General features: G+C 41.9%; 1 protein-coding gene across 1 annotated transcript in view; it reads right to left on the bottom strand.

Moving 5' to 3' along the window:
- Positions 1-20,173, bottom strand: part of LOC309547910 (uncharacterized protein) — a gene marked incomplete at its 5' end in the record, with an annotated part of 101,037 nt that overhangs the window by 80,308 nt on the left and 556 nt on the right. The window contains one exon of the mRNA XM_082247910.1: positions 11,697-11,767. Coding sequence (XP_082104036.1) covers positions 11,697-11,767 — 71 coding nt within the window. The remainder of the gene's footprint in view (positions 1-11,696; positions 11,768-20,173) is intronic.

Genomic DNA, 20,173 nt, shown 5'->3' with positions numbered 1-20,173 from the left:
TATGTATTTATATATGGTGATCATATCCCCCCCTTATGTATTTATACATGGAGATCATATCCCCCCCTTATGTATTTATACCTGGTGATCATATCCCCCCCTTATATATTTTTACATGTTAATCTCCTTTTCTCAAGAGAGAATAAATTCAGTTCCTCTAATCTTTCCTCATAGCTGAGCTCCTCCATGCCTCTTATCAGTTTGGTTGCCCTTCTCTGCACTTTCTCCAGTTCCCGATATCCTTTTTGAGAACCGGTGCCCAAATCTGAACTGCATATTCCAGATTAGGTCTTACTAATGATTTGTACAGGGGCAAAATGATATCTCTCTCTCTGGAGTCCATGCCTGTTAATGCAAGAAAGGTCTTTACTTGCTTTGGAAACCGCAGCTTGGCATTGCATGCTACTTCTCCGCTATGGATTCCCCCAGATCCTTCTCCACCATTGATTCCCCCAGATCCTTCTCCACCATTGATTCCCCCAGATCCTTCTCCACCATTGATTCCCCCAGATCCTTCACCATTGGTTCCCCCAGATCCTTCTCCGCTATGGATTCCCCCAGATCCTTCTCCGCTATGGATTCCCCCAGATCCTTCTCCGCTATGGATTCCCCCAGATCCTTCTCCGCTATGGATTCCCCCAGATCCTTCTCCGCTATGGATTCCCCCAGATCCTTCTCCGCTATGGATTCCCCCAGATCCTTCTCCGCTATGGATTCCCCCAGATCCTTCTCCGCTATGGATTCCCCCAGATCCTTCTCCTCTATGGATTCCCCCAGATCCTTCTCCACTATGGATTCCCCCAGATCCTTCTCCACTATGGATTCCCCCAGATCCTTCACCACTATGGATTCCCCCAGATCCTTCTCCGCTATGGATTCCCCCAGATCCTTCTCCACTATGGATTCCCCCAGTTCTACTCCCTCTAGTATGTATGATTCATGCATATTCTTAGCCCCCAAGTGCATAACTTTACATTTATCAACATTAAACCTCATTTAGAATATAAATAAATCCGCGCTAAGGATGTCAGAGGATAAATTAAATACGTGCACAAGTAAGCTGCAGCCTCACTTAAAATATAGCCAAAAAAGGCTATATAAATATGTATGTAAATATGAAGTGGTGGCGCTGCTTATAAAGTGCAAACAGGTATATATAAATATATAAAATGAAACAAATATAATGTAGAAACACAGATGTGATTGAGGAATAAAAATATAAATATAAATGGTGGATATGTAAATAATACCACAATATAGTGAAATTCCAACATAAAATGGTATTGGGAATGAGTTAATATGAAATATATGAAAAAATATAAAAATATAATAATAAAATGAAGTAAAATATAAATAACCACCAGAGTGCGTAGTATAAAGAGCAAAGTACTAAAATATATATATCTCTTAGTATATACCTAAAATAATAATATCAGCATGTTGCAATAAAAATACATAGGCAATGGTATAATATAAAAAGTGTGCAAAAAGTGCAACAATTAAATTGGGTGTGCGGGAAACTTTTCCAGAAAAAATGAATAAAGTGCGGGAAACTATTTTTACAAAGTGCAACAAGAAGTGATGTGATCTAAATTCATGTGATAAATAGTCCGTATAATAATAAAGGTGCAAACAATATTATGGGCAAGCTCAATGTGCAAAGAAATATGAACTCCAAGGTAGAAATAAGAAATGGTATTAGATCAGATCAGCTATTAAGATAAGTCCATATATAGATGGTTGTGCCCCGAGGAGTGGTGAATGGATAAGTATCCAGCGGTGACCCCCAAGGTGGGTGACTGGCGAGTGGCGAGGAAACCTCTAGTAGAAAAACCTACTCACCAGATGTACCCACCCCACACAGGGGTATAGGGCAGGTACTGTAGTAATATCCTGTTGGTCCTGGCTCTGGGTAGTGGTTCCCTTCCTGGGGGAGATGTAGTATAGGGTCCGCAGGGGTATCCTAAAGTGAGATCCTATCCGATAGTAGGATATCCAACGATCCGTGGGGTGAACTGATATGGCCACTCAAAGGTATGTGGATGGAGGGATCATATAAATGGAAAAGAACTCGATAGTGTAATACCGTTTTTAAAGTTTATTCCTTCCAGCAGTAACATAAAAATGGGTACTCACATAGATCAAATCAGTAAACAGCGAGGTAGTGGCGTCCCGGAACGCAATGCGTTCCAACTGGAGACCGGAACCGGAAGTGACGTGACGGCGCTGTACGCGTTTCGTCATGTGACGTCTTCTGCAGCCTGCACCCAGCCTTCGTCACATGACGAAACGCGTACAGCGCCGTCACGTCACTTCCGGTTCCGGTCTCCAGTTGGAACGCATTGCGTTCCGGGACGCCACTACCTCGCTGTTTACTGATTTGATCTATGTGAGTACCCATTTTTATGTTACTGCTGGAAGGAATAAACTTTAAAAACGGTATTACACTATCGAGTTCTTTTCCATTTATATGATCCCTCCATCCACATACCTTTGAGTGGCCATATCAGTTCACCCCACGGATCGTTGGATATCCTACTATCGGATAGGATCTCACTTTAGGATACCCCTGCGGACCCTATACTACATCTCCCCCAGGAAGGGAACCACTACCCAGAGCCAGGACCAACAGGATATTACTACAGTACCTGCCCTATACCCCTGTGTGGGGTGGGTACATCTGGTGAGTAGGTTTTTCTACTAGAGGTTTCCTCGCCACTCGCCAGTCACCCACCTTGGGGGTCACCGCTGGATACTTATCCATTCACCACTCCTCGGGGCACAACCATCTATATATGGACTTATCTTAATAGCCGATCTGATCTAATACCATTTCTTATTTCTACCTTGGAGTTCATATTTCTTTGCACATTGAGCTTGCCCATAATATTGTTTGCACCTTTATTATTATACGGACTATTTATCACATGAATTTAGATCACATCACTTCTTGTTGCACTTTGTAAAAATAGTTTCCCGCACTTTATTCATTTTTTCTGGAAAAGTTTCCCGCACACCCAATTTAATTGTTGCACTTTTTGCACACTTTTTATATTATACCATTGCCTATGTATTTTTATTGCAACATGCTGATATTATTATTTTAGGTATATACTAAGAGATATATATATTTTAGTACTTTGCTCTTTATACTACGCACTCTGGTGGTTATTTATATTTTACTTCATTTTATTATTATATTTTTATATTTTTTCATATATTTCATATTAACTCATTCCCAATACCATTTTATGTTGGAATTTCACTATATTGTGGTATTATTTACATATCCACCATTTATATTTATATTTTTAAACCTCATTTGCCACATAGTTGCCCAATGAAACAGTGCATTGAGGTCAGATTGTAAGTTGGAGACATTCTGTACAGTAAAGAAGTTAATAAGTTAAAAAGGATACAAAACAAAAAGTCACAAGTAGGGTTGAGCGGACACCTAGATGTCCGTGTTCGACGGGTTCGGCCGAACTTTAAAAAAAAGTCCGGGTCCGTGTCCCGGACTTTTACCGAACTTTTCCCGGACACCGAACCCCATTGAAGTCAATGGGGACCCGAACTTTAAGGCACTAAAATGGCTCTAAAACACCAAAGGAAAGGGCTAGAGTGCTGCAAATGGCAGCAAAACGTAATTAAGAGCATGGCAAGTGCTCTGCAAACAAATGTGGATAGGGAAATAACTTAAAACAACAAAAAAAAACAGAAAAATAAAACAATGTTCTTCTTCATCTCTGAAGGACGAGGCCCATATGGAGTAGGAGGGAGGTTGAGGTGGTGGTGGATGTGGCGGTGACATAGGCGTGCGCACAGGGTGTGCTGGGTGTGCCTGGGCACACCCTATTTACCTAGGGCACATAGCATTGCCAGTGAGGAGATGGGAAAGATCTCCCTGGGACCTGCTCTGCTCTATTTCTCCTTGCCTACAGGTACATGGCCCCGATACATTACTCTCCCTGCTGGCAAACACATGCATGTGTATTTCAACTTTGGGGTGCACACCTTAATGCAATAGGCTGCGCACACCTATGGGCGGTGTAGGTGGAAGCGGCGGTGGAGGAGGACCAGGGCCGGATTAACAGCATCATGGGCTTGGTGCTGAGGATTTTGAAGGGCCTTAAGGGCCGTGCCTTGCCATGCACCCAGAGGAGGAAGGGTGCAGCCATGCATGCCTAATTCAACATGGGATGCTGTCTCTGAAGCCCATAAACACATCCATGCATCGCCAACTGTCCCTCCTTGTCCGGCCTTCACGCTGTGTGGGGAGGTTCTGAGGGTGCTGCCTGGGGAAGCGAGCATAGAAGCCAGACTTCTGTGTTTACAAGTGACAGAAGAGCGGTAACAGTGAATATGGCCAACCCGGGGCCTATATAAAAGGTAGGGGCCTGGAGCTGCAGCTCCAATAGCCCCTACATTAATCTGGCCCTGAGGAGGAGGACGAGGTAGCCAACACTGCTTCTTTTCACAAATTTTAAATGAGGGTACACCCCAAAAGAGTGAGAAAGAGCAAAAATGGAACAATGGGTGGGTAAGGTCGGTATCCATTGCTATTCTGCATAAGGTACGGAAAAGTCCCGTGGGATCCATGCCTGGTTCATTTTAATGAACGTGAGCTTGTCCACATTGTCTCTGGACAGGCGGCTGCGCTTGTCTGTTATAACGCCCCCAGCCGTGCTAAATACCCGTTCAGATAATACACTGGCTGCAGGGCACGCCAGCACCTCCAAGGCGTAAAGGGCAAGCTCAGGCCATGTGCCCAATTTGGAGACCCAGAAGTTGAAGGGGGCAGACCCGTCATTCACTACATGTAGGCGTGTGCACACATACTGCTCCACCATGTTGGTAAAATGCTGCCTCCTGCTAAGACGTTCCATCTGAGCTGCTGGTGCTGCTGTTTGTTGTGGCGTGCTGACAAAGCTTTTCCACATTTCGGCCATGCTAACCCTGCCTTCTGAGGTGCTGGCGGTGCCCTGGTTGCGTTGGCGACCTCCTCCTCCTCCTCCTCTGCCTTGTGCTTCCACTGTGGCCCCGCTGTCAGATGGGAATGCCAGCAGCATGGCGTCTACCAGCGTGCGCTTGTACTCGCGCATCTTGCGATCGCGCTCCAGTGAGTGAATTAAGGACGGTACGTTGTCCTTGTAACGGGGATCCAGCAGCGTGGCCACCCAGTAATCAGCACAAGTTAGAATGTGGGCAACTCGGCGGTCGTTGTGGAGACACTGCAGCATGTAATCGCTCATGTGTGCCAGGCTGCCCAGAGGCAACGAAAGGCTGTCCTCTGTGGGAGGTGTATCGTCCGTGTCCTCTGTATCCCCCCAGCCACGCACCAGTGATGGCCATGAGCTGGCCTGGGTGCCACCCTGCTGTGAACATGGTTCCATCTCCTCCTCCAGCTCCTCCTCCTCCTCATCCTCCTCATCCTCCAGAACTGTGCCCCTGCTGGACAATTGCGTCCCTGGCGTTTGCGTGTGCAGGAACCCACCCTCGGAGCCCCTTGCGAATGACTGCCCTGAAAGCCTTGGAAATGTTACCTCTTCATCCTCCTCCTCCTCCTCATCCTGTGCCACATCCTCTTCCATCATCGCCCGAATTGTTTTTTCAAGGAGGCATAGAAGTGGGATAGTTAAGCTGAGAACGGCGTCATTGCCACTGGCCATGTTGGTGGAGTACTCAAAACAGCGCAACAAGGCACACAGGTCTCGCATGGAGGCCCAGTTAAATTAAATAGCGGAATAGAAAATATGATCCAAAAAAAGTGTATGTATATCACACGTACACAACCACACTGGGCCCCAATTACTATTGTTTGTACCCCTAAAAGGCTAGATGAGGAGTAGGGGGGGTATGGAACAGGCAGCACCCTCAAACCTTCAGAAGTATGAGATGAACCCCAACAACTTGGAAAGGTGGATCTCTCTCACACGTACCAACACAGACTATCCCCCAATTTAACTGATCCCCAAAGGTTTTTGATTAAATAGCGGAATAGAAAATATGATCCAAAAAAAGTGTATGTATATCACACGTACACAACCACACTAGGCCCCAATTACTATTGTTTGTACCCCTAAAAGGCTAGATGAGGAGTAGGGGGAGTATGGAACAGGCAGCACCCTCAAATCTTCAGAAGTATGAGATTGTGTTCACTGTACCCCACAAAGATTGAGTTCACTGCACCCCACAATGATTGTGTTCACTGCACCCCACAAAGATTGTGTTCACTGCACCTCACAAAGATTGTGTTCACTGTACCCCCCAAAGATTGTGTTCACTGCACCCCACAAAGATTCTGTTCACTGTACCCCACAAAGATTGTGTTCACTGCACCCTAAAAGGATGTTGTTCACTGCACCCCACAAAGATTGTGTTCACTGCACCCTAAAAGGATGTTGTTCACTGCACCCCAAAAAGATTGTGTTCACTGTACCCCCCCAAAGATTGTGTTCACTGCACCCCACAAAGATTGTGTTCACTGCACCCCAAAAAGATTGTGTTCACTGTACCCCCCAAAGATTGTGTTCACTGCACCCCAAAAAGATTGTGTTCACTGTACCCCCCAAAGATTGTGTTCACTGCACCCCACAAAGATTCTGTTCACTGTACCCCACAAAGATTGTGTTCACTGCACCCCAAAAAGATTGTGTTCACTGTACCCCCCCAAAGATTGTGTTCACTGCACCCCACAAAGATTCTGTTCACTGCACCCCACAAAGGATTTTGTTCACTGCACCCCAAAAAGATTGTGTTCACTGCACCCCAAAAAGGATTTTGATCACTGCACCCCAAAAAGGATGTTGTTCACTGCACCCCAAAAATGATTTTGTTCACTCCACCCCAAAAAGATTGTGTTCACTGCACCCCACAAAGATTGTGTTCACTGCACCCCAAAAAGATTGTGTTCACTGTACCCCCCAAAGATTGTGTTCACTGCACCCCACAAAGATTCTGTTCACTGTACCCCACAAAGATTGTGTTCACTGCACCCCAAAAAGATTGTGTTCACTGCACCCCAAAAAGGATGTTGTTCACTGCACCCCAAAAAGGATGTTGTTCACTGCACCCCAAAAAGATTGTGTTCACTGCACCCCACAAAGATTGTGTTCACTGCACCCCAAAAAGATTGTGTTCACTGCACCCCAAAAATGATTTTGTTCACTGCACCCCAAAAAGGATTTTGTTCACTGCACCCCAAAAAGGATGTTGTTCACTCCACCCCAAAAAGATTGTGTTCACTGCACCCCAAAAAGATTGTGTTCACTGCACCCCACAAAGGATTTTGTTCACTGCACCCCAAAAAGATTGTGTTCACTGCACCCCAAAAAGGATGTTGTTCACTGCACCCCAAAAAGGATTGTGTTCACTGCACCCCAAAAAGATTGTGTTCACTGCACCCCACAAAGGATTTTGTTCACTGCACCCCACAAAGATTGTGTTCACTGCACACCAAAAAGGATTGTGTTCACTGCACCCCAAAAAGATTTTGTTCACTGCACCCCAAAAAGATTGTGTTCACTGCACCCCAAAAAGATTGTGTTCACTGCAGCCCAAAAAGATTGTGTTCACTGCAGCCCAAAAAGATTGTGTTCACTGCAGCTCACACACAGAAAAATGGATGTGGATCACTGACACCTGCCTATCTCCAATCCCACACCACACAGCAATATCGATTGTAGTTTGTAGAACACAGTTTCCCTAAAATTCAGCAGACTCTGTCCCTAACAGGATTGAGAAGAGATCGTAGATCAGGATTGAGTGCAGATTCACCCCACCCCCCACACAGCAATATCGATTGTAGTTTGTAGAAGACACTGACCCTATAATTCAGCAGACTCTATCCCTAAAATGCCTACAACTCGCCCTGCCTAAACACTCCGACCTGTCCCTCAATTCTATCCGGACACAAATGGTTTTTTCCTGCCTATCTTTCCCTAATCAGCAGCCAGCACGTTGATGTGTGCTCTGTCCCTGATCTAAGCAGCAGAATGAAGACGCTGCGGCTGCCTGGAACTTATAAAGACTTGGTCACATGCTTCAGACGGCCAATCACAGCTACTAAGACATTTGCAGGCATGGCTGGGATGGCTTAAGGCACACCAGTTAAACGATTGTTGATTGGCTGTTGAAAGCCCGCCATGAAAAGAGCGCCAAAGCATGCAAAACCCGGAAATAAAACGACCGAACACGGATTTTTACCCGAACATACAGTAAAGTGTCCGTGTCCGTGTTCGGGTAAAAAAAATCCAATTATTCGGTACGAACACGAATAATACAGTCCGTGTTCGCTCAACACTAGTCACAAGCTGTCACAGTGCAAGTTAAATATCATACAGTAAGAATTCAGGCTTATATCCTATGTATCAATTGCTGTATTTATATTACTATGCCACCATGGACAGAATGTTACGTATTTTATTAGATTGAAGTCAATGTTTTTGAAGAACAAAAATTAAAATGTTGACGTTTTAACTTTAATGTACATTGTATGCATGTTAGAGCTCCTGTAAAAGTCCTGTATATTTTTGGTTTTCTATTTTCTACCAAACATTTGGAAATTCAAAATGGAAGGATTGGGAAGACAAGGATTTCGGGCACACCATGTCTATAAAATCAATTTTTTATTTTAAATTCAATTAAAATCAAAGAAATCATACATACATACATACATACATACATACATACATACATACATACATACATGTGTTGGATAAGAAAAGGGACCTATAAAGGGTCCATATGATAATGCATAGACGGTTCAAAATAGATGAAATCACAAATCTCATACAGAGTAATACATAGAATATGTTGACAGTTCAATCAATCAGAACATTATACTTCACATCAGGAGATTCCTGCTGACGGAAACCCAAAAGCACAAGGTGCCGGCCAACCGGGTCAACTGATGTCGTGTTCAGATGCTCACTATAATAAGTTTAGTATTTTGCTCAACATGTTTTGCTTTGCTTCAGAAAGCTTCCTCTGGAGCTATTACTAGACTTTCCTGTATATTATATGATGAGACAAGGTCTCAGCATTCTTGGTACGTGACGAGGAGGATTGTTGTGAGTTTACAGGAGACTCGTTTAATAGTGGATAGTTTTTTTGCAAACCGATAGGCGTGATCTGATTTTAATCAGTATCAGTAGCCATAGAGCTGAGTACCTGCTGTGTTTGTAATCACAGCCAATAAGACCCAGCAGTTTGTATTCCCACGTTGAGCTCCTGTTCACAAACAAGTGTTTCCTCCCCAGATGGGGAACCGCCACCATGTTGGGTCTTATTGGCTGTGATTACAAACACAGCAGGTACTCCGCTCTATGGCTACTGAAACTGATTAAAATCAGATCACCCCTATCGGTTTGCAAAATAACTATCCACTATTAACCACTTAACGACCAGCCACGTAGACCTACGTTGGCTGACTTTGCGGGGTTATACCTCTAGCTAGAGGCATCATCCCGGCACCGTTGTTTAGAGCCGACGGTTGGCTTTCCGTCGGTAACGACCGATGCGGCTACCAGGGATCCCTGGAAGAAGCTGTGTGGGCACGCAGCGTAACGCGTAGGACGCCAAACCGGAAGTGACGTAGCGGCAATAAGAGTGTTATGCATTTGGAAAGACAGAGTATAATGTGAGTCTGTTATTTAAGTCTTTTTTTTAATAAATTACCAAACGGTATTTCACTATTGTGGCCCATTTATTTTGGAGATACAACGGCTCCATATATGCCCCTTGGAATATCGATTTATAGAGGAGAATTTGGGGTATTAATAACCGGACCTTCACGCCATAGAGAAGGAGGAAATACCACACATGAGCAAAATATCACAAGGCTTTTTGTAAAGGCAATTGAGGTGAGCGCTTAGGACACCTAGTGGCCACTGCATGGAAGAGCACCTGCATGAGATTTTGGGAAAGAAGAATCATTTGAACATACACAGCTTTATTTATTTATCTATTTATTTATTGAACTTAATTTAAGGGCACTTTACCACCTTTTGAATGATATATTTATTGATGGTTTAAAAGCACATAAATTTATCACTGGCACTTTATTTAGAATAACTTTATATTTATTTTTTTGGATTGTATGAAGCACTAAATTTTACATCACTTATAAGAAATATTTATATATTGGAGAGATATTAATTTATTTATACACTGGAGAAATTTATATATTAGACAGGAAAAAAATTTTGTTTAAGCACATAGGAATTTATATTATTAATATCTGAATAGCACTGAAAGCAAATGTATTTATATGAATAATATGCACTAAGCACTAGGCACTAAGCACCTTTAAAGCGCGGTACTCCCCCCCTGCTATAGATATCTGTATTGTGTAGGTTACCAATAACAGTACCTGCAGCATTAAAGGAGATAAGGATTTATATAGAGTGACAGCGCGAGAATTTCACCAACCCATTATACAAAAAAAAATTGGCTAACTTTACTGTTTAGTATTTTTTAAATGCAGTGAAATGTGATTTTTCAAATTTTTTCCAAAAAAAAATGGCGTTTTAAAGACCGCTGCGCAAATACCGCGTGACAAAAAAATTTTGCAATGACCGACATTTTATTCTCCAGAGTCTTTGCTAAAAAAATATGTATAATGTTTGGGGGTTCTAAGTAGTTTTCTAGGAAAAAATACTGATTTTAACTTGTAAACAAAAAGTGTCCGAAATAGGGCTGGGGGTAAAGTGGTTAACCTCCCTGGCGGTATGATTCTGTCAGGAATTCTGTACCAAAAGCGGTACAATTCTTTTCATGGAAATTTGGCATTATGTATTATAGGCCTATAATTCTTAGTAATTACTGACTTTAACCTGACCAAAACAAGACTCTAGTAGACATCCCAGATGTGATAAATTTGAAACACAAACGCATGAATTATAATCGAATCAATAATATTATTTTATTATTTAATATATAATATATATAATAAAATTATATTATTGATTAGATTATAATTCATGCATTATATATTATATATAGATATATATATATATATATAAAATATATAACACATGAATTATAATTGAATCAATAATATAATTTTATATATATACACACACACACACACATATATATTATATATATATATATACACATATATATATATATATACATATATATATATATATACATATATATATATATATATACATATATATATATATATATATATACATATACATATACATATATACATATACATATACATATATACATATACATATATACACATATATATATATATATATATATATATATATATATATATATATATATATATATATATATATATATATATATATATATATATATATATATATATATATATATATGTGTGTGTGTGTTTTGTGCAACGTTTTTTTTTTTGAATTTCCCTCCCTAGTTCCGCTCCCATGCAGCATTGCTGCTGCAGGGAAAGGAACTAGGAAGTGATCACACCGACGGAGGAGCGGCGGGACTCTCAGCTGGCGGTCACAGCAATGAGAGGTCATAGCTGGATCGCCAGGAGAAGGTAAGAGAACACCGATGCGCTCTCTGCAATCCACCCCGAGCGTGACTCGGGGTTACCGCTCCTGATATAAAAAAATCAACCCCAAGTCACGCTCGGGATTACCGCCAAGGAGGTTAAACGAGTCTCCTGTAAACTCACAACAATCCTCCTCGTCACGTACCAAGAATGCTGAGACCTTGTCTCATCATATAATATACAGGAAAGTCTAGTAATAGCTCCAGACGAAGCTTTCTGAAGCAAAGCAAAACATGTTGAGCAAAATACTAAACTTATTATAGTGAGCATCTGAACACGACATCAGTTGACCCGGTTGGCCGTCACCTTGTGCTTTCGGGTTTCCGTCAGCAGGAATCTCCTGATGTGAAGTATAATGTTCTGATTGATTGAACTGTCAACATATTCTATGTATTACTCTGTATGAGATTTGTGATTTCATCTATTTTGAACCGTCTATGCATTATCATATGGACCCTTTATAGGTCCCTTTTCTTATCCAACACATGTATGTATGTATGTATGTATGTATGTATGTATGTATGATTTCTTTGATTTTAATTGAATTTAAAATAAAAAATTGATTTTATAGACATGGTGTGCCCGAAATCCTTGTCTTCCCAATCCTTCCATTTTGAATTTCCAAATGTTTGGTAGAAAATAGAAAACCAAAAATATACAGGACTTTTACAGGAGCTCTAACATGCATACAATGTACATTAAAGTTAAAACGTCAACATTTTAATTTTTGTTCTTCAAAAACATTGATCCTTCGATCTAATAAAATACGTAACATTCTGTCCATGGTGGCATAGTAATATAAATACAGCAATTGATACATAGGATATAAGCCTAAATTCTTACTGTATGATATTTAACTTGCACTGTGACAGCTTGTGACTTTTTGTTTTGTATCCTTTTTAACTTATTAACTTCTTTACTGTACAGAATGTCTCCAACTTACAATCTGACCTCAATGCACTGTTTCATTGGGCAACTATGTGGCAAATGAGGTTTAATGTTGATAAATGTAAAGTTATGCACTTGGGGGCTAAGAATATGCATGAATCATACATACTAGGGGGAGTAGAACTGGGGGAATCCATAATGGTGAAGGATCTGGGGGAATCCATAGCGGAGAAGGATCTGGGGGAATCCATAGTGGAGAAGGATCTGGGGGAATCCATAGTGGAGAAGGATCTGGGGGAATCCATAGTGGAGAAGGATCTATGGGAATGTATGTATGTATGTATGTATGTATGTATGTATGTATGTATGTATGATTTCTTTGATTTTAATTGAATTTAAAATAAAAAATTGATTTTATAGACATAGTGTGCCCGAAGTCCTTGTCTTCCCAATCCTTCCATTTTGAATAACTAATTAAGGATAGGGGCACCACCCAGAACAGAAAATATGTGCCCAGATAGCTGCTGTCTGAAGGCATATTCTTCAATAAACATTTGGAAATGCAATTTAACAAGTTAAAAGTTCTACTTACCAGAGGACTTCACAGACAGGACATTTATGAACATTACCAATGAAATCTGCAACATATAAATGTTACCATAGTCAGTACGTTGATACTAAATATTTAATAAAGATTATCTAAAAAAAACAAAAAAAAAAAAAAAGTATCTTCTTGTTCTATTTTTACACAGTACAGGGTGTCATGGGGATAAACCAGAATAAGGACTTGAGTGTTACATAGTTACATAGTTACATAGGTACATAGTTAGTCAGGTTGAAAAAAGACACAAGTCCACCTGGCTAAACCAATAAAAAACAAAAAACAGTATTGAAAACCCAACAATACAATCCCATATACACAATCCTTTACCCGCCCCAACCATACAATCCCATATACACAATCCTTTACCCGCCCCAACCATACAATCCCATATACACAATCCTTTACCCGCCCCAACTATACAATCCCATATACACAATCCTATACCCACCCTAACCATACAATCCCATATACACAATCCTATACCCGCCCCAACCATACAATCCCATATACACAATCCTATACCCGCCCCAACCATACAATCCCATATACACAATCCTATACCCACCCCAACTATACAATCCCATATACACAATCCTATACCCGCCCCAACCATACAATCCCATATACACAATCCTATACCCGCCCCAACTATACAATCCCATATACACAATCCTATACCCACCCCAACTATACAATCCCATATACACAATCCTATACCCGCCCCAACCATACAATCCCATATACACAATCCTATACCCGCCCCAACCATACAATCCCATATACACAATCCTGTACCCACCCCAACCATACAATCCCATATACACAATCCTGTACCTGCCCCAAACATACAATCCCATATACACAATCCTATACCTGCCCCAACCATACAATCCCATATACACAATCCTATACCCGCCCCAACCATACAATCCCATATACACAATCCTATACCCGCCCCAACCATACAATCCCATATACAAAATCCTATACCCGCCCCAACCATACAATCCCCTATACACAATCCTATACCCGCCCCAACCATACAATCCCCTATACACAATCCTATACCCGCCCCAACCATACAATCCCATATACACAATCCTATACCTGCCCCAACCATACAATCCCATATACACAATCCTATACCCACCCCAACCATACAATCCCATATACACAATCCTATACCCGCCCCAACCATACAATCCCCTATACACAATCCTATACCCGCCCCAACCATACAATCCCATATACACAATCCTATACCCGCCCCAACCATACAATCCCATATACACAATCCTATACCCGCCCCAACCATACAATCCCATATACACAATCCTATACCTGCCCCAACCATACAATCCCATATACACAATCCTATACCCGCCCCAACCATACAATCCCCTATACACAATCCTATACCCGCCCCAACCATACAATCCCATATACACAATCCTATACCCACCCCAACCATACAATCCCCTATACACAATCCTATACCCGCCCCAACCATACAATCCCATACACACAATCCTATACCCGCAGGTGATCCAGAGGAAGGCAAAAAACCCCAGCAAAACATGATACAATTTACTACAGCAGGGGAAAAATTCCTTCCTGAGAGGCAATCGGATATTCCCTGAATATCCCTTGCACAATGATAATTGTTGGATCAGGAACTCATTTGCAGAGAAAGACAGAACAAGTCCATGCAGACCCGGGGCAGATAACATTTTCTGTGTGTGTGTGTGTGTGTGTATGGCCACCAGGGCCATTCATTTCAGGCAGCTTTCTTCAGCCACTAAAGCCCCGTACACATGATAAGAAAATCTGTAGGGAAATTTCGTCCGATGGCCGATCTGTCGATTTTCGGATTGTTAGTATGGTGCTTTCAACAGCCGACTCCGACTTTTCGGCTGACAAAATCCTGATGTGCAGGCTATAAAATTTTTGTCGTCCGTAATACAACGTCCAATTTTCGTCTCATTAGTACAGATTTAGACGGAAAAAAATCTTAAGAGCAAGACTAAGCATGCTCAGAGATGAAAGAACACATACAAAGCAAGCCAACACATGACATCACTTCTGAAGTAGAATTCTGTCATACGGGAAAATTCGTATGAAAATAACCTCTTCACTTTCCACATCAGACTAGCATGCCACAAAAAACGGACGACAGATCGTTCGATATTCTGATCGTGTGTACAGGGCTTAACCACTTGCCGACCGCCGCACGACTATCTACGTCGGCGGTCAGCCCCTCACAGGCAAACTAACGTAGGTCTATGTCGCTTGCTTGTGAGGGTCTAGGGAGCGAGCGCTCGCCGCCGGAGGCGCGCTCCCGCTCCCGCGTGGTCACGGACCCCCCCGCACGTGTGACCAAGGGACCCGATGTCCGCCGGTCACTCGGCGATCGGCGGGGGAGAGGGAGAATGTCAGGCAGCTTGTGTAAACAAGCCACCTGTCATTCTCCTCGCTGTAAAGACACTGATCACATGGATCTACTATGTAGATCCGTTGATCAGTGTCCTTACAGCTCAAGCCACGGCCAATCACAGTAGAAAGCACGCCCCTAGGGACACACACAGCCCCTCCCTCCCAAATAAAGTTAACCCCTTCACTACCAGTGTATTTTTACAGTAACAGTGCATATATATAGCACTGATTACTGTAGAAATGTCACTGGGACCCCCAAAAGTGTCACAAATGTCAGTCAGGGGTCCGATCTGTCCGCCCCAATGTCGCAGTACCGCAAAAAAAAAAAAAATTGCAGATCGCCACCATTACGCGTTAAAAAAAAAACAACAAAAATGACAAAAATCTAAACGCGATAACTTTTGCGCAAACCAATCAAAATACGCTTTTTGCGATTTTTTTTACCAAACATAGGTAGCATAAAACAAATTGGCCAAAAATGTTAGAAAATTTCGATTTTTACATTTTTTTGGGGGGGAATTTCATATAAAAAAATGTGAAAAATATTGTTATTTTTGCAAAATTGACTATTTTTTGTTTATAGCGCATGATCAAAAAAATCGCACAGGTGATCAAATACCACCAAAAGAAAGCTCTGTTTGTGGGAAAAAAAGGACGCCAAATTCGTTTAGGTACAGCGTCGCACGACCGCGCAATTGTCTGTTAAAGTCACGCAGTGCCGAATCGCAAAATACCCCCTGGTCAGGAAGGGGGTAAAATCTTCCGGGGCTTAAGTGGTTAAGAATGAGGAATGAGCTGAGAATATCTGTGAATTTAAATTTACTCATTTGCATTTTTTTTTTTTTTATGCAAGAAGGGGAAAAAAAAAAGGCATAAAAATAGCCATCTGAAAAATTTTAAACAGAGAGTATCCAAAAATGTAACACATTGTCTATGTATAAAAAAAAAAAAAATGCAAAAATAGCAACCTAAAAACAGTGCACAAAACAGTTACTATTTTTTCTACTTTTTATTTATTCGGTTTTTTTTTGTTTTTTTTTGCTTTTTTATACATAGACAACCTCCAAAAAGCAAAAAAACAAATAAATAAAAATTTGAAAAAATTGAAAAATTGTAACTGTTTTGTGCACTGTTTTTAGGTTGCTATTTTTGTGGGGGGTTTTTTGTTTTTTTTTTTGTTGCTGTCATTGTCACCCCTCTGAAAAGGTCTGCATCTGACAGGTGGCTGGGAGGAGTTATGTTGCCTCCTTACTGCGTGTGTTAACCTGTAAAAGCCTTCTGGGACTGCAGCGCAACCGCTTCCATTACCTGCAGGTGCAGGGTGAATGCAGCATGACTCCATTCACTTAAATGAATCATGTTTGGTGGCAGTACTGTCTGCTGAACATGACCTGTGTTAAATATTTAGCGGCAACATGGAGCATCGAAAGATTAACTACTTCAATACCGGGCACTTTTACCCCCTTCCTGCCCAGGCCAACTTTTAGCTTTCAGCGCTGTCACATTTTGAATGACAATTGCGTGGTCATGCTACACTGTACCCATATGCAATTTTTATCATTTTTTTCACATAAATAGAGCTTTCTTTTGGTGGTATTTAATTACCACTGGCTTTTTAATTTCTTACAAAAAAAGAAATAAGACAGAAAAAAAAAAAAAAAGTTTCTTATTTTCTGTGAGTAAATTTTGAAAATAAGTAATTTTTCTTCTTCACTGATGTGCACTGATAAGGCGGCACTGATGGGCACTGATAGGCTGCACTGATGGGCACTGATGAGGTGGCACTTATGGACACTGATAAGGTAGCACTGATGAGGAGGTACTAATATGCCGCACGGATGGGCACTGATAGGTGGCACTGATAGGCGGCACTGATGGGCACTGAAAGGCAGCACTAATTGACACTGAGAGGTGGCACTGATGGGCACTGACAGGCAGCACTGATGGGCACTGACATTCGGCACTGATAGGCGGCACTGATGGGCAGCACAGATGAGCAGCCACTGATTGTGGGCACTATGGGCATTGATTGTGGGCACTGATTGTGGGCACTGTTTTTGAGCTTTTTTGTAATCAGAGCACTGATGATCAGTGCCCTGATTACCTTTTCTAGGTTCCCCTTTGAGGAGGAGCCGCTGATTGCCTCTCCTCGCCACACACTCTGACAGTGTGAGGCGAGGAGAGCCGATAAATGGCACTTTCTCATTTACATGTGACCAGCTGTGATTGGACACAGCCGATCACATGGGTAAAGAGCCAAGTCATTGGCTCTTTACCAATATCGGGACACAATTGTCGCTCTGCGTGCCCCCGTGTGCGCACGAGAGAGGCTGTTCTGGTGCGCCGTCATATGATGGTGTCCCAGAACAATAGCCGCACCGCTTCGCTCCGCTGTCATTTGACGGAGGGTGGGTGGGAAGTGGTTAAAAAAAAACGATTAGATGGGCACCTTAATGACCACAGCATACAGGGAATCGTGGAGGTGGGAGGTGTGGGACTTTAAATGGAGCACAAGGTGGGACATACCATGCGCCTCCATCCCTATTCAATAGAAAATAAAAAAAAAAAGAGTTGGGACTTTGAAAGAGACATGAGAGGGCTGGTAGGAATATAAATTACACATTTATTGATACATACAAATATGAAAACATGACATGTTACAAAATATTGGATGACCAGGGTAGTAAAGGAGCTGGTAAATGGTCCCCAAATCCAAATTGATAAAAAAACAATATAGCAAAATTCCATGGAGTAGTAGAGTAATAGAGACACTTAATGTATTCACTGCATCAACAAACTCAACGCGTTTCAGGGATGGAGTTCATCACTTCATCAGAATTAGATGTATGAAAGATATCTACACATATATATATATATATATATATATATATATATATATATATATATATATATATATATATATGGAAATTGCAAACGGGAAAGGGAAGGGAAGGGGAGACAAAGCACCCAAATTCCCAAAACTTACATTACAGCTCAAGTTGTGTGTGGCATTGGAGGTGGGACACGACCCTAGGTATCCCTCCCGGGAGCTGAGGGCGCACAAAGTGGACGGGCAAGACAGAGCACGCCACACACAGGGCGAGTGGGCTTGAAATGATAAGGTGGAAAATGTTGCGTGTAGCAGCGCAAAAGTATATCTATCAAAAATATATAGAAAATATAATAAATATAAGTGTATGCTTGGTTAAAATCCGTAGTGCTACTTGTATAATGAAATGATATGTAGAGACAGGGAATCCAAATATAAGTGTGAAAAAAGAATGAAGTGAATAAAAATATGAAGGTGACACAAGGCCAGGCACCAGAGAAAGTATATCGAAGGTATCATGATCGATCAGACACAAAAGGATATACCGAGTAGTGAAAACAAGGGGAAAACCTGAGAAAGAGATGAAAGAAAATGGGAAAAAAGAACCGAAGCCAGAATCCTCAAGGTGGTAAGAAAAAAAAAGAAAAAGATAGAGAGCAACAGAGAAGATGTCACGAAAGAAAAGATACCAAAGACAAACCCCAGACTCCAATCGTGTGCCTCAAACCCACCAAGGAACCGCCAAGCAATGTGATCCCAGCATCACGCTAGTGTGTGGAAAGGATCTCCGCGGGGACAGTGGACGCAAGTGGCAGAACCGCCCCATGGGATGCCTGAAACACACTGATGGTGGAACAAAGCCATCGGCGTGGTGGCGCCACTTTTCCAATTTTTTTTTTCCGTTTCTAGATAATGGTAGTTCGCTGGTGTCCAAAAGCCTTACAAAATGGCTTTGTAACCCTATCCAGACTGATACATATCACATACCTTGTTTCTCATCTGTTCTTGAATATATTTAGATGGTGGTATGATGTGTTGCTTTTTGAGATAATTTAACATGCTTTCTCAGGAAGCTTCTATTTAGGTGATTTCTTGATTCAACAAGTCTGGCAGTAATCAGGCCTGGGTGTGGCAAGTGAAATTTAACTCAGCTTTCCAAAAAATGTGGTTGCAGTCCATTTATGATTTAGCAAGGTTAGGGGGGGGGGGGGGGATTACTTTTTCACATAGGGCCAGGCAGGTTTAGACAGCATTTTCCCTTAATAAATTAAATCATTGTTTAAAAACTGCATTTTATATTTACTTGGGTCATCTTTGTGTAATATTAAAATTTGTTTGATAGTCTAAATTATTTAAGTGTGAGAAAAATGCAATAAAAAAAAAATCAGGAAGGGGAGGAAATACTTTTTCACAGCACTGTATACCTAAATGCTGGAACCTCATATGCCATATGCCCAGAAAAAGGTTTCTAGTGTTCCTGAGCCCTGGTGTATCCTGCACCTTGTTCCCTGTTCCTGTGTCCGGTACCTTGCTCCCTCTTCCTGTGTCCGGTACCTTGCTCCCTGTTCCTGTGTCCGGTACCTTGTTCCCCGTTCCTGTGTCCGGTACCTTGTTCCCTGTTCCTGTGTCCGGTACCTTGTTCCCCGTTCCTGTGTCCGGTACCTTGCTCCCTCTTCCTGTGTCCGGTACCTTGCTCCCTGTTTCTGTGTCCGCTACCTTGCTCCCTGTTTCTGTGTCCGCTACCTTGCTCCCTGTTTCTGTGTCCGGTACCTTGCTCCCTGTTCCTGTGTCCGGTAACCTGTTCCCTGTTCCTGTGTCTGGTACCTTGTTCCCTCTTCCTGTGTCCGCTACTTTGCTCCCTGTTTCT

The sequence above is a fragment of the Pelophylax lessonae genome, assembly GCF_965119305.1.
Source record: "Pelophylax lessonae genome assembly, chromosome: 2".
Classification (NCBI taxonomy): Eukaryota; Metazoa; Chordata; class Amphibia; order Anura; family Ranidae; genus Pelophylax; species Pelophylax lessonae.
This window is presented reverse-complemented; position numbering and strand designations above follow the sequence as displayed.